Genomic DNA, 16,039 nt, shown 5'->3' with positions numbered 1-16,039 from the left:
GGCACAACAAATTGTCTTCTGCTGCGTTCATGAGATACACAAGAGGAGGTGACTATAAATATTTTAGTTTTGTCAAGAATGTTGATTGTTTCCTTAAAGCCTGAATAGCATTTTCAATCATCCACTATTCTGTCTAGGGGCAAAAACCATAATTGGAGCAGGTGTGTGTTTACATGGTATACACAGAGGCCCAGAAAGGCAAAATATTGATTATACGTTTCATCTTCATATGCCCTCTAGGTAATCTTGACAAGCAGTCAATCTCTCTTTTTCTAGTAATAGTAGAAGAACAGAATAAATGAAAGTATGTAGCATGTAAAGACATATTATATTGTCGGCACAAATTAGTCCTAACATGAAATTAAATAGTAAAAGGAACTTAGTTTGAAGTGATTGGGAATTACACAAATTAAAGACTCTTTCATTTTTATTTGATCTTGACTTAGCCAAGGAGTCCTTATCCTTGGCTAAGATTCATAAGTAATATGAATAATTATTAATTATATGACCTGAATAGACATATGCAGATTTATGAATAGAGCTAAGACAACCGAAGCCCTATCAATGACATTGACTATTTGGTGCAATCTTCCCTCATTTTAGATGAGGGCTGAGGCTCATTCTGAATATGCATGAGTGGTATATTAATATCAAAGACTTCCCCTGTTTAATGTTATTGTTGTTTTTTTAATTTATTTTTTCTCTGATTTAGAAGATAGTAGTAGATCTGGTTTTTGTTAGCTGTCTTTACTACTTGTGGAGCCTTCACATCTTTGCATATCCAAAGACCAGTGATGGCCAGGCACTTTTTAGTATAGCCTTTTAAAATAGAAATACTTAATACATTTCTGAGGGTATTTTGGGTATGGACACCACTTCCTCTTTAACCAACTTGTTCTCCCATTTATCTCATAAAGGAGATGCCAAAAATGTCATCCTTATCCTTAACTGGATAATGATCATGCTGCAAGCAGGACAAAGAAGAATTAGCTATCATGATAGGCTAAGTGAATATTGCAAGTCATCTACGGACACAGTAAGTATGGAGATACCTTGTGTTCTGCAACCGACTTGCTCTGTTCTGACTTTTCTTGTTTAACTGATCCCTTGTATGCTCTGGTTGTCTAGATACCGGCTGATGCATATAAAAAGAAATCCCCACACATGCAGAAGCTATATACCATTCTTCTGAAAGGCTTGCAAGCAGCAGAGGGAAACTAAATGTATTAAGTTACTCTAATACTATTCAAATTAAAACTCACTGAGCTCCATGCCTCCCTGAAAGGCTAGTACTCTACAGTCCTGTAGGTTATAGCTGAGCAAGGACAGAATTTTAGAAAGTAGTGTTTTTTATACTTCACCAAAAAGAGGAAGTGCAAAGTCATTGCAGGGAAGTGAATAGGGACTGAACTTGGTATGGACACAGAAAATGTCCATCTGTCAATGGTAGCATTAGTTCTAGTTATAATTCTACCAGTATTTTTGAAAGGTGAGGTAACATCTGCCACTCCTGCAGGCATGCAGGTGAAAGCACAATTGCATAAAGTGAAAGTGAATGGAAAAGTAAGAAAATGGAGGAAAACACCACCTAAAAATGTGAATGAACTGAAAATAGAGGAAAATTTATCTTTCATTTGGGTTTGGAATAGAGTGAATTAATTTGTTTTTCCTCCTCTTTTACCTCTTCCACACACTTCAGATCTGCCATTTTAGTTCTGGCCACCTATTGAAGGATAACTGGAAAAAAAAATACGTAATAATGTGTGACCAAGATATAGCCAGATATTTAAGCACATGTCTGACTTCAACAGCCTTAAAATTATGTACTGAAATTTAACCTGTTTCTAGAGACAAAATAACCCCAGATTAACTTAATGCTACCCAGTATTTGCAGGTCACTGATACTAGTTCCAATGGAAAGCTCTTAAGTAAATAAGTGTTAGACACTCTGCAAGAAGAAGATGCAAGAAATTATCCAAAAATCTTAAAATTAGGTAATTTATTAAAGTTGTATTGCTTTTTGTAGAGGCAAGATTTGTCTCAAAGGAAGAAGCAGTACGGTAAAAACTGTACAAGCAGCACCATGATTTAATGTGACTTTACATTCAGCTTACATTTCGTTGGGTTAAAATGCCAGTGTGCCACAGCAGCTGCTGTCGTGAAAGACTATTACTCAGTAGGGAAAGCTGGCTGGAGAAGCTGGAGGCAGGAGCCCTGTGGGGGAAGGCCCAGAGGACCTCCACTGCTGTTACTGCCTTTGGGCCGCAGGTTGGAGGCGGCTGAAAACAGAGCGGGTAGAACAGCAGACGCGAAGGGGCCGCGACTTGGGCGGAAGAGGCAGCGATGAGCAACGAGAAGGGATCACACTGATAATCTCGTAACGAACGGGGAACGAACGTTTCCTCTGATTTGGGCCCCCCGGCCATAGAGCAGTGTAGAGGCAGTTGTGTGCATTTGCACATCCTTTCCTCTGAAGGCTATAAGTAAAAGGGGGGGGGGATGTTAAAGCTGGAGGTGGATTCTGGTGCCTGATTCTATAGTGGGGAGCATTCTCTAACTTTGAAACTCAAGTTTCTGTCCTGTCTGTGTTTGTTTTATTTATTTTTGTCTTGTTCGTTGCTGGGTTTTTATTCCGATTCTGAAATACAGTGTGTTAAAATTTGAGTTTAAAAAACTAGATTTTGTGGCTACTATTTGCTATTAACTGGAAAAAGTTAGTAAGATTAGTATAACAAAAATCCCTTACAGCACAAAACTAATGTTCAATTTTTCCCAGATCATTTTCTCAAAGAGAAAGTAATCCCTATAATGAAAAATTCTATATAGAGAAGTCATCAGTTTACAGCTAAGTGAACTTATTTTCTGCTTATGCACTTTCAAGAGGAATGCCTTTGCAAAACAGAGGGGCAAAACTGTGTTGAAATGCAGTTGATATCAGAACTCAAAGAATTCTTAGACCAAATTTCCACTCTAAAGTTTTGTCATTAAAGTTATATTGGTTGAAGTTAGGGGAGATGTATTGTTAAAGTGCCCTAGAAGAGATGTAAGAAGAAAAGACCTAATAGCTACAGTCAAGCTATCTCTATCAGCAGAAAATTAGTGAGGACCATAAATGCCTTCAAATTTGATAGACATCTAGCTGACATTCAGGTCTTAGGGAAACTCCACTTGATTTTAACAAAATGAGGATTTAAACCTTCCTGTTTAGCAGGGGATATTAAAACAAAAGGATTTGCATTGAACTGCAAATAAACTCACACACTTGTCCACCTTGAGTAAAAAAGAAAAGTTAGTTGCTTTTCATAGATACAGAAGTTACAGTTGGAGGCAGTGATTAAGAAGGCTTCTTTAGGAAAAAAATTGCAACGAGTTAATGAAGTCAGCTGCAGTGGACATGAAACTGTATTCTTCAGAGGTAGAAAAGGGACCTGTTTGTAATCTGAAGTTGTCATCTTTATGACCTTAGACAAATTAAAGCTTTTGCTAAACTTCTGGTTCATGCCACGGTTTGTCTGTCCCTGCAGTGGTGATGGTAATGATGCCTTTGAAAATGGCTTTGTGATACACAGCTGAAAACAACTAAAAGGAAGTGGTCATTACTTAGGTTTGTGGCCATTAGAAAAAATGCAGCAAGTCTGAAGAGATATTACAGGAGTTGTACACAGCAGCTTAAAATTATTTAAAGGGTAGGAATCATAAAATCTTAGTTTAAGGAAGCTGAACCACAAAACATTCTGTAAGTTTGGTGCTGTATCTTTTGAGTTGCTAATGTCATGTTACCTTTGCCAGCTATCCTCCTTGATTACAAGTGCATCTATTTACGTATATATTTGTCTGAAGCATAAAATTATTTTCTGAAAGTTCAAGCTGAAAGTGAAGCACACCAAAGCTTTCCATGTTAGCACGGCTATTGCTCGTGTATTTCACTCCACATTTCAGAAAAATATTCTTTAAAAAGTACCTGTGAATACTTTGTATGCGCTGCTAATTAATTTATCTCCTAATAAATTAGCCTAGCCTTGGAATTCATGCTTTCCTGACTACATGGAAGCAATTAGAATACATAGCATACTTGGAGGGAATATTTGTATAATACCGTGCATACCTTATCACACTACCTAAAAATAATTCTGGAATTCCATGAAGTCCCAGCATTCCTATCTGATATTCAAGTTGTATGACTTAACTGCAACTGCAAACCACAAGATGGTAGTTAAAGCAGCACATAAAACCACTTTTAGTTCTTATTGTTGAGATGAATAAAAGAGTTGAATATGTTAATAATTCAGATCTGATACAAGACTTGCTAACGTAACAGAAAGCTAGGTCTGGTAGATTCAAATATACCCAGAGAGAATGGTGAGAGAAAGATTGATATGAGATCATCAAAACCATTTAATACCTAGTTTTTCAGATCTGCACTTGGGGATGTGTGTGGTGGGGGGTGAAGCAAAAAACAAAACCTCAAAAGCTCTAGGCTCAGACACCAACTCAACAGCAATGCTTGTCTTTAGAAAAATGCTTGAACTAGAGTTATATCAAGTGAAATTGTTTTGAAGGAATACATCTTAGCATACGGAGAAAATTGTAACCTTTTCATACACACATTATTCAGTACAAACTCTGAACCAACTAGGCATCTCCTGTACACATACTATGAAATCAGCTGCACTGTCAACAAGCCATGTAGCATAAGCAGGAATATGATTGTTTCAAAGAACAAAGCAATGGCTGCTGCCATGTTACGCTAGTCTCTTACTGTATTTGCACATCTCTTAAATTTATACTCTCAATGTATACTCATAGTATGTATTATAATATATTTTTAAAATCCTGATATTGTTGTAAGATCATGTAGCCAGCTAGATCTGTGTCTAATAATGTATTCAGACATGCTCAAGTTGAAGCACACATGCAGGTCCACTGCGCGCAGTGAGAATGCTCACAAGTCTGAGCAATAAACCTACTTCCTTGCAGAACCACAGTTAACTGGCAGAGAGGAGAAGAGAAGAAGTATCCTTTGATAACTTCAAGATAACAGAGCAAAGTAGAGCTACCTCCTCCTCTTCCTTATTTTGCAACAATATTAAAACTTCAATCAAGATGAAGTGTCAGCCAACCTAAAAATGCAGCAGGGATGCAGTGGCTTCCCTTTCCATTTTAGAGATTTTGAATCAGTACACAAACAAGTTGCAGACCGTTATAACTCTGGCATATAGAGCCTCCTCTACGTATCGGAAAGTAGTCCTGTTTTAACTACTTGCTGTGCTGCATCACCTGCATTCTGGCTACCATCTTATCACAGAGGAGAGTGGAGGAGACTGTGTGTTTTTATTTCTCTCCATATATATCAGTAACTGTCTTGATGGCATCAAGTTTTCCATCACATCATTTGCTCCTCAACTTGAGATAACTAGTTTATCCTAATACTGAGGCTTGACACCATTTGGAAAGTACAAGGTGATACATTAGAGGCAGTGAAGATATTGACTATATACTTTTCCCAGCGTGTCCCTATCCATTGACTCCAGAGAGTCCCTCAGAGGGATGTGGGATGCAGTTCACTAGCCTGTGTTCAGTATGCTGAACACATACATGTGCTGGGGAGCAGACAGCCCAGTGCAGCGCTTCAGGTACCCTTCCCCTTATCCCCCAGCATTTCAACAGTATGGAAAGGGTAGATGTCAAGAAAGGCTATTCCAAGCTTTACAAGGGCATATTCCATGAAAGTTTCTGGGTAGAGGGAAGGAGGCTGATAAAGGTTTATAAATTAGTGGTGAGTGTTCAAATATAGGTTATTTTAGAAGGTCTGTTTTTCAGTATTTCCTTTGTTTTTCCCTCGTGTGTGTGTGGGAGTTCTTATTTCACTGTTTTCTGAAATAAGACTGCTTTTCAACATTAAGAAAAAAAATCATATGATGAAAAAAAGCCTTTGGTTGCCAATTCCAGTGTACCAGCCACACTAAAAATACTTCAGTAATGGTCAGCTTCTGCTTTTTCCTCTCAAACACTATATTCAAGATCGTTCTCTTTCACTTAGGAAGATTTCCCATTTTCCAGTTCCCTGTATTCTATCAGTTCTTTTGAAGACTGGGAAATACTAAGGAACTAAAGAGCTAAGGAAAGCTAAAGAACTTAGGAAAGCCATCTTTGCAGGACACCAAGATGTGTGAGCAAACCATTAAGGAATTAATTCAGTTTTTCTAATTTACATATGGCTCATTCCCCTTAGCGAGTCAAAGGTTTTTCTCTTACAGAAACAGACCCGTGTCCACTCCTGCTTTTCACTGCAGGAGAAGCGGGACACACTTCGCTTTGAAACCAGATATATCTGATTATTCGCTACAGGCCCGTATTTATCTTTCTGCACCTGCCTGTGCCGCCCGGCGAGCAGGTAACAGCTCTGTTTTACACTAAAACTTCTGCCAGGTTCCTGGCGGTTCCTCCCAGCCTCTCCCCAGGGCGCTGCCGGAGGGCTCGTCCCCCCGCAGCGACCCTCCCGGCCCGCCGCGCCGGCAGCAGGTGCCGCCGCCCGGCCCGGCCCGGCCGGCACCTACCTGAGCTTCTCCCCGGCCGGCACGGCCAGCTTGTTCAGCCTCTCCATGCTCCGCGCTGCCGGCCCCGCCGCTGCCCGCCGGGCCGCGGGTGGCCCGGCCCGGCCCCGCGCCCGCCGCCTCTCCGCCCCTTCGGGGCGCCCGAGCGGCTCCTCCGCCACCTGCCGCCGCCGCCCGGCTGCAGCCAGGTGGCCGGGCGGGGAAATGCGCGGCGCGGCACGGCACGGCACGGCACGGCACGGCACGGCACGGCTCGGCAGCCCCCTCTCCGCAAATAAAGCCTCCCGCGGCGCTACCTCGAGGGCGCTGCAGCTGCCGCGCCGCGGGTGTCGCAGCCTCGCTCGTTCCCCGCCGGCGCCCAGAGGAGGGACCCGGTGCTCGAGTCCGGCCCGGCCCGGCCCGGCCCGGCCCCTCGCGGCGCGGGGGCGGCGGCAGCGGCGGCCCCGCGGCCCGGGAGCCGCGGTTAATCGTTTCGCAATGGAAAAAAAAAACGAGTCCAAAAGTTCAGACCCGCAGCCCGGCCCCTCTCCGTCCTTCGGAGCCCCCGGGAGAGGCAGTCCCCGGCGGAGGGGCGCTCCTGCCTCGGGGGCTGTGGCAGGGCCAGGTACCAGCCCGGGTGGGCGCGGTGGCCCTGTGCTGGGCACGGTGGCTCTGCTTCTCCCCCAGCCAGGATGGGCTGGCTCCCAGCGCGCTGCCGTGGGCACTTTCCCCTTCCCAAAGAGTCTCCAGCAAAAAAGTAGGGAAAACTCCCACTGTCCCCATCCTTCTGGATATCACTGTCAGAAACAGAAACGTTTCCTCACCCTCTTAAACTAAGGCAGGAGCAAAACCTGACTCAGCCTGGGCAAGGCCGTTCCCACCCAAGATGCAGGTACCAGATCGGTGTTTAATGGCTCTCGTATGCCCGAGCCTGGGATTTTTTGTATAGTCTGGGGCTCAGCCTTTTCTTTTCTCTCTCTCTCCCCCCCCCCCTTTTTCCCAGGTTGGTCTCTGTAGACAGCTGTTTTTTTCCTGAGGGGTGAAAAGCAGGTATTCATATTCTGCCTTTATCCTGAACTACAGACTAGCATGCTTTTTGAATTCGGTGGCTTTTGCTCTCTCTTTCCATATCTTCCTGTATCTTTCACTTGTCTGTGGCTTAGTTTATAAAGTAAGGCCGCTCTAGGTGAGAAATCTTTATTTATTTATTTATTTATTTTATATATATATATATATATATATATATAAAAATGTATATCTGAATCATGATAATAACCTTTTGGTAAGTGCAATGTGTTTTGAGGGCCTCAGAAGGTATTTCTTGGGGAGATTCTCCAGCCACTTGGACTAGATTTCCAGCTAGGTGAGTTTCCTCCCTAGAATGTGCTGATTATAATTGTTTCTTTGTGAAGATGTAGCGGCAAAACATGCTTCCCTGGTTAGTGGGGAGACAGAGAGGGTGCCACAAGATTTGCAACTTTTAGTAACAGTATTGCTCTGATTGTGGCATGGCCAATGATTTTTATCTCTGAGCTTTCAACATGGAAGTCACTGTATTTCCATACAGCATTTCTCTAGGGATGGCCAGTATTGAGCAATTTGTACTATCTGGTGTATCTTACAAAGTTCATGGATTTTAAGGAATAACATAATAATATCATTTACTACACACACTTCTGGAATTCCACCTTGGTTTATGAACTGGACGCCTGTGCAAGCTTATTCTGTAAAAGTTATTTTGAAAATTAAGGTTGCACTCTTGCAGTGTAAAGAAGTGGGTGTAAGTAATTTGCAGTGTCACTTAACTTTTTGCTTGTATAATCTTCTTGCCATATCTAAATCTATATCAGAATCTGAGATTCGATCAGCAGGCCCATGCAATGATTTCTCTTAGACAAAACCTGGCTGTTGCCTGAGTAGCAGAGAAATCCCAAGTTGTTTCTCTCTGAGATCTGGGATGGTAGAGTGTCATTCCCACTGCATACTGCTTTCACCTCGCTTGTCCCTGACTCCACAACTGAGGGGTTTTAATGCTGGGCAGTCCATGGTGCAGAGGGCTTTCGCGGGCTTTCGTGGGCTTTCGCTCTGCTCTGCAGCGCGCTGCCACCTCGTCCTTGGGCTCTGCTCCCAGAAGGGCGTCCCCACGGATGCCCTCTTCCTGGGGCACTTCCTGAGGCTGGACTTGGCCTTGCTCGGTGCTTGTAGCAGCACAGCTTCAGCCGGTTCCCTCCTCCCCGAGCACTGCAGAGCCTGGTGATCTGCTGGCTCCCGTGTCCATGTAGCTGTGCAGTGAAATAGGCTGGGAAGGGAATCCACCACAAACGGTCTGGCACTGGGTAACCAGAAGTAACAAAAAAGGAAGTTTTAACTGGCAGGGTTCTTCGATTTGGTTCAGTGCACAAATGCTTGTGAGAGTGCAGCACTAGGGGTGGGAGGAATAGGCTGTGTAACTGCTTAAACTGGTACTGCTGCCTAAAGGTCACTCCTGAGAAAGTTCCCATTGCGCAAGGCTTACTCATGAGATCTTGTGGCACCTGCCACAAGGCCTTTCACTGCTCATATCTCAACCTGCTTGTTTCTTCCGCGCACACATGTGGCCCAACACACAGTCCTCCCTCACTTTAATATCCGTTAGCCTCTTGTAGCAAAAAAAGCTTTTCCCACTACTCCTGCAGGGCTTGTTTGTACCTAACCCTGGAAAACTGTACAGGCAGAGGAGATAAGCACTTGTCCTCACAGCTTGCATACTCTGACTGCTTACACAGAGCACATGTTATTTCCCCTTATTTCCACCCCCATCAAGATACTCTGACTCTTTTTTAGAGAGGAAAGGAGGCCTGGGCTAGAATTAACAGGGGGCGCTAGTACAGGGGTTGGCTCTCTCCGCTCATGCAGAGCGTGGACAAAGAATAAGTCAACCCCCAGAAAGAACAGCAAATGCAGGGCCCAGTGTCCCTCAGTTATCTTAAATCTAAAAGCATGCGATGGAGAGTTTCTCCTGACCATCTTAGCATATGCTGAAACTGGGAGTCAAGTGCAGTGTGTCTAAGTCCTGAAATTAAGAAAAGGAACCCTTCATCTCCCAAACCAGATGATGCCAACCAAAGCCTCTCTGGTTATGATCCCATAGTGAAAGCCCTTCTCTTCCCAGTTTAAATGTATGCCTGCACCTGGAGCATTTGGATCTAAACAATGTAGCCTCATCAAAAAAGATTACAGCCTCTTAGCACTTTCTGTTCCACCTCCAAATCTGCATACATAGCCACCTATCCCGCTATTGACCAAGCTTAACTGGGTAGGACAACATAGGACAACCACTTAGCCTTAAATAAGGAACACACAAATCCCTCCAAATGGCCTGAGGCCTCTACTTTTCCTAGCAGATGGTTTCAGAATCAAATTTCTGGCACACATTGGGACTGATCCTATCTGTGGTCAAGAAGATTTTTATGTAGTCCAAATTTGGCCTGTAAAAGCCTTTAATCAAGCCTTATGTGAGGAACGCAGAAAGACGAGCTATGCTAGTCATCCGGCTGATGCACTGAACCAGTGATTTGAGGTAGAAAGGGGGCAGCCACAGTTTCTGTGGAGAAGGAGCCCTGAAGACCAGCAAAAGTGCAGGTAGGCAAAAGGACTTCCTCTCTCTTTGCCTTTATTTTACCCCAGAAGTGGCATGTCTGTGGCCCCGGGCAGAAGAGATGGGGCAGGGCATCACTAAGCTCGACTCCCAGCAACGACTTTCCTTCCTCTTTAGGAGGACTGGGACGGTCTAGAGGCAGTTATGGTGTCATCCTATTTTTGTAGTTGTTGTCACCCTGGCAACTGCCCCTCTCAGACTTCATGCACTCATATGGAGAATGGCAAAGAGGAACCGGGATCCAGTTTACTGAGTGGGTGGCGTCTTGGCTGCAACCTTGGTTCATGCGAAACTTTCCCAGCCACGAGCACCACTCCTGATGGGGTGGGGTGGGGGAGGATTGGTTTCGAGGAATGTGTCACCAGTGCCACCTCCGCACACCTTGGCACGTCCTGCAAGCGCGGCCGCTCGCTGAGCCCTGGTGCTGCGGCCGGGGCAGCTGCGCTGCCCGGCGCAGGGCAGGGCGGCAGGTCCCGGGGAGAGCAGCTGCCGCTGGGGCCTGGCAGGGATCTGCAGTGCTGGAGTGAGCGTGCTGGGCACCACGGGGACACGTTGCTGGCCACCCTGTGGGGGCTGGCATGTCCCACAAGGCGGTGGCCCAGGGGAATGTATTTTCATGCCTTGAGTGAGGCTTTGTGCAGGGACATTCCTGCAGTCCCAGTTTTCTAGAGCATGACCATTCAGGCTCTATATCTAAAGAGTATTTGCTTATCTAACTTTTTAAGAATCATGTGGAATCTGCTTTTTTTGTGATAAGGTGGGTAGCTGGTAACTTTATTTTCCTGCATGTGGCTATGACAGATACAGGATAAATTCCTGGCCCCATTACATAATGCAAATGATGAGGTGCTTCCAGTTTGTCCAGAATTGTTCACAGAGTATTCATGATCTTTTATTTGTGCTACTCAAAATGCTATTGAAATTTTTGGCCTTATTAATACTTTGACAGAATATCTAAATGCTATTCAGTTTTTGCAACATCATTTCCTCATCACTGCACATGCTGTGGCTCAGTCTGAACTGTCTCCCCGACCCTCTCTCAGTACGTCTGTGTAGTTCTCTTATGCTCATAAATAAAAAGATTTTGAAAAGATTTTTCTTTATCTTGCATATTCCAAAACTAAAATTATAGTTACCCCTCTGGTATTATCTGATATTTATTCCCCCCCGGCTCATTCCTTGTACATGCTTCCTCACTCTGGTGACTTGTCTTGTTTCTACTGAAGAGTTGTGAAATAGTCAAGGCATGATCAAAACAAGACTTTGTGCAACGAACTTCGTCTGAAGCTGTTGGTATCTTATCTTCATTAGGTCAAAATTTGTTGCAAATTATTGCCAAATATTTCCTGTTTACTTAGGGATCCGTTTTTCTATACCCTATTGTTAAGATCATTAGTGATTTGACTTTGCTTCCTCTAGTAAATAGACAGCTCTTGTAATACAGAAACAAGATATCAGAAGACCTATCTGAAGGTGATATAGTCCTCAGTAAACAGTGTCCCTAGATCAGAACAAGTATCTTCATACAGAGGCATCATTAAAGAGAAATCAAAAATCCAGAGTTTGATTACTACCAGGGACAAATCTGATGTTTTTTCTTGATTACAGGTTTTTGTCTAACTCCTTTGATGACTGCTTTTTCCAGTGAAATTAATGCTGTGCAGTTTAATAGGGTTAATAGTTTAATACCTTGCAGTGTATAGGTTGTGTGATGATTTGGGGTTTGTCAGGGATTCCTGCTGAAGCTGCTAATATTACTAATATTCATATTACAATGTTAAATATTACATAAAATATCAGTAGTACACATCTTCCTTTTAAACCCACAAACTTTAACGTTAGTGGCTTTTTATGGAAACCATTCACGTCACAGTTTTAATGTGGATTATGGGTTTGAGCTATGTTTATTCTAGGGGACCTGGGAGACATCTGAGTTCCTGCCCTGGGTCTGCAGCCCAAGCCACGTCCCAGCCACGCAACAGGAGGAGGCTCAGTGGTGCATCAGCATCGCCCCATAGCCTCATCTGCCGACCAGAAAACCTAGGGACATGTCCCAGGCAGTAGAAACAGGGCAAGTGGGGAGCCAGGCTGCAGTAGATATTATGATAAATCCAAGCCAGTATGTAGATGCAGCCTTGGCTTTCAGTTGTCATTTATGAACATCTAAGATTCTGCACAGCTAAAATAAAAAGTGAGAATTGTGGACTGTATCATGTAGCATAAAAACTTAGTGATGAGGAGGTGAATAAAAAGAACTGCAAATGGATTAATGTAAAACATTATCGATTTATACTAAATCTTTCTAATGTTCTATTTTTAATGCTTTAAGGAGACAGTGCTGCATCAAAGAATCTCAATGAACTATGCATGGCTATTTCAAGAGGAAGCTATTTTTTACAGATTACATTAATGCTCATAGCCACAGTCTAGTGCCTTTGATATACATAAAGCAGCTGAGAAACTTGATTTGAAGTAAGCAATCACTTTGATAACAAGATTTCAATTTTATTTATGATATAAGCATGTAAAGCTTGCTTTTTTTTCTCAGTTGTGTTAGAAAACCCAATTCTTAATCCCTTATCAATTACTAAAGTTTTGTTTTCAACATTAACAGAGAAGATTGAGCCAAAAAATGTTCTGAGAAATACTCAAGAGTGAAGAATGCAACTGTTCTTTATAGGAAAGAATTCTTGAAATGGATTTCATGTAAAAACTGTCTTGCTGAGTAGCTAGTGTATTTATTGTATTAGTTATATTCTGGGGAATTTGGGGAAATGGAAGATGAATGTTTTACTTTTAAAGGACAGCTTCATGAGCTTTTGCTTGCCTTTTTCTTCCAAGTCATGACGAAAGAGCAGAAAATAAGCTTTCCTGAGTAATACCTAAAATGATTGAAAATTCACTTCAAAATATCTGTCTGATCTTGCTCTCTTGAAGTCATCGTATTTCACCTAATTCAGAGGTAAATCTCTCTACCTATCTCTACATGCAGTCTTAATTCTCTCTCGGACACCGGTAATTGCTTCAGAAAGGTATTTATTCCTATGTAAAGGTCTCCAAAATTTGAATCTACTGCTTGCGTTCCCACTTGCTGCTGCTGCTGCAGGGATAGCATTAGAGGTGAGAGCTCTAGCCACTGACGGAGTATAATGTGGATGCAAATGTAGCCAGGCAGCAGAAGGAATATGGCTTGATCAGTCTGTGTTCACGTGAATGTCAGAAGATAGCTACGGCAGTTCTCAAGGCTGTGGAAATTCAGTGTTTGAAAATAGCAAAAAATGATACCACCCGAGTCTGAAATGGAATCTGTAAGAATATTGCAGGCCTTAATTTTTGCTAAAGCTGTATTATTTTAAGGTATTTTGTGTCTATTTGATCTCTTCTGCTTTCAGAATATCCTCAGGAAGACATGTCAGCAATACGCTGCGGCAATGAAGAGAGGAGGGGAAATGGATAGTTACCACTAGACTGTCACATGCTGCCGGGATGGGTTTAGTGCATGGCAATGTGGGTCTGAATGCAAATCGGTAGTGCTCGATACCATGGCAAAAGACAGCTCGAACTCAGTTGTTTCAAACTGTGTCAATTTGGGCACAGTTTTGTTTCCCCTCTATTTCTATTTCAGTTGATGCACTGCCTACTTAACTTGCCGCTCAGTGTCTCTTCTCTGGTATTTGGAAACCATGAATTTATGGAATGTGATCCTCATAACATTATATGTATTTATTACTTACTAATTGCTATAAACAGGCAAAACACTACTGTATTTGTTCTTTAAAATAACACATCATTTTTAACAGAAAAAGTTGTATGTGGGCACTCAGTTGTGTCTCTGCAGATGAGAGGAAGATACTCTGTTATTGCCTGTTCTGTGCTAAGTATTTTAAAGTAATACTTATTTTCAAACATTTTAGTCTCATCATTGAGACTTGTCAAATAGTTTAACGTCACAGTGTTAATTTTGGAAGACTCCTAGCAACTGCCTTAGGAATCTTAAAGCTTTATTTTGTTACCACTTCAGACACTAAATATCTCATTTGAAGTAATAGTAGACAGAAGATGCATTTGAAAATACAACTCTGGATTTAATTGAATGGGATTTGGGTTTGTTTCTAGCTCACTGCAGGAAGCAGGCAGTACATGTAGGCAGCAAATTAAACTATGGGGTAGGCAGAGATGTGAAAGCAGTAAATTTAGTAGGATTTTCTCATGAAGGGGCTTCTGAACAAACTCATTTTAGCACCTGCACAGAAAACGTGGTTTATTTCCCTGGGGACAAACCCACTGTGTAAAAAGCTGCACTTCTGCTTTTCAGCCTTGCCGTCATCTGTTCCACGTGCACACAGAGACACAAAATTTGCTCCTTCAGACAGCGTAATTATTTAGTGCTTAAGCTGAAAGCGCTTGAGGCCACATTGCCTTGGAGGCAGTGATCTGTGTGGAGCCAGCAGACAGGGACCGGGGAGAGACGAGGCTGCTGCACTGCTCTGCAGCACAGTGCTGCTGCACGACGCGCAAGTCTCGTCCCCTCCTAGCAGGAAAGAGGCACCGTAACACGGAGGTTCACATCTGGCCAGCTGTAACCTCCCTACCAACCGAACCGACAAAAGCGAAGGCACGGGCTTCCTCGCAGCCTGCCGAGCCAGCCTGGCGTCTAACATTCCTCTGGGGCTTGTGCACCTTCGTCCCTGGTTGCTAGAGCCCGCTGTATTAAATCTTGGGCAAATTTGCCTCTCTGTGCTGCAATCAGTCCTCCTGTTTGTGATGCAGACCTACCCTGGAGAGACCCCAAGAGACTTAGCAGAAGTGCTTAGGAGAGTGCGTTATTTGGCCCTGGCACTAAGACTTGCAGAAAGACAGAGGAGGATGTGGGAAGAGAAGGTGTTTTTGGTCCTTCTTTTCTGTGTGTGCCTACTCAAGCATCAGTCCGAGTTCAGACATACATCTTTAATGGTCTAAACAGGGTTGTATCTCTGCTGACAAAATCACTGTGTATACTCACACTAAAAAGAAATTGCACTAATTTTCCAGATTTCCAAATGGAAGGGATGTCCTAAAACAAGGTTATTTTTATGTAGCGCCAATTCTGTTTACACTCATCATGGTGCTGTTGGCACCTGGAAGCAGCAGGAAAACCAACAGCAGTTAAAGCACTTCTCTCCTGCACTGGTCCATAACGCAGCCAAGGAAAAGATGGTTGGTTTTATCTTTTCTCCAGAATGACCTGGTAATCTGAACTGCCTCGGTGACCATAATAATTCCTCTCTGAGCACACTGAGGAACAAAAAAACTACTTTTGTCCATAGTCTTTCTTGTTTTCAGGCTTTTTTGCCTTCTTCTGCCTGCGCTGTTCTGTTTCTTGGAGAAGGGGAATCGCCTGACCCTGTCTCCAGGGAGTGGGAATAGCTGCAAAGAAGCTCCCAAGGTCCTTCTCACCCCAAAGTACAGCGGATTTGAAATATTGCCTTGAAAAACAGGCAGTGCGGTGACCAGGGAGAGGAGGGAATTTTGAAAAGAAAAAAAAGTCTCATTAAAACTAAAAGTAGCAAACTGCTGTGTGAAATCATAACAAGAGTTTAATAAATGAAAGTTCTGTATTGATATGGCTAGATATAAAATAAATACATGTAATACACTCTTCTGTGGAGAAAAATAATTCAGACTTGTAACTACAGCCATGAAATTTGTCTGTTATCTTGGGCTGCAAACTTTGTGAATTGTTGCAAATATTATGTTTACAGTTGCTAACTTTAATTGCATTAAGACTACAAAACTGTAGCAAATGAATAGGAGTGCCATACAATATCAAAGTGTGTTATTATTTTTATGTATCCTATTTTGAAGCATTCATTGTTGTAGTACAGCATTT

The 16,039-nt window shown here is 42.9% G+C and overlaps 1 protein-coding gene across 3 annotated transcripts in view; it reads right to left on the bottom strand.

The window, feature by feature from the left end:
• Positions 1 to 16,039, bottom strand: part of BLNK (B cell linker) — a 98,528-nt gene that overhangs the window by 37,125 nt on the left and 45,364 nt on the right. The window contains exon 1 of one of the 3 annotated variants that reach the window (XM_062579649.1): positions 6,558 to 6,651. The exons of the other annotated variants lie outside the window; for them this stretch is intronic. Coding sequence (XP_062435633.1) covers positions 6,558 to 6,604 — 47 coding nt within the window. The 5' untranslated portion in view covers positions 6,605 to 6,651. Of the gene's footprint in view, positions 1 to 6,557; positions 6,652 to 16,039 lie in introns of those variants that run through there. 3 annotated transcript variants of the gene reach the window in all.

The sequence above is a fragment of the Rhea pennata genome, chromosome 7, assembly GCF_028389875.1.
Source record: "Rhea pennata isolate bPtePen1 chromosome 7, bPtePen1.pri, whole genome shotgun sequence".
Taxonomy (NCBI): Eukaryota; Metazoa; Chordata; class Aves; order Rheiformes; family Rheidae; genus Rhea; species Rhea pennata.
This window is presented reverse-complemented; position numbering and strand designations above follow the sequence as displayed.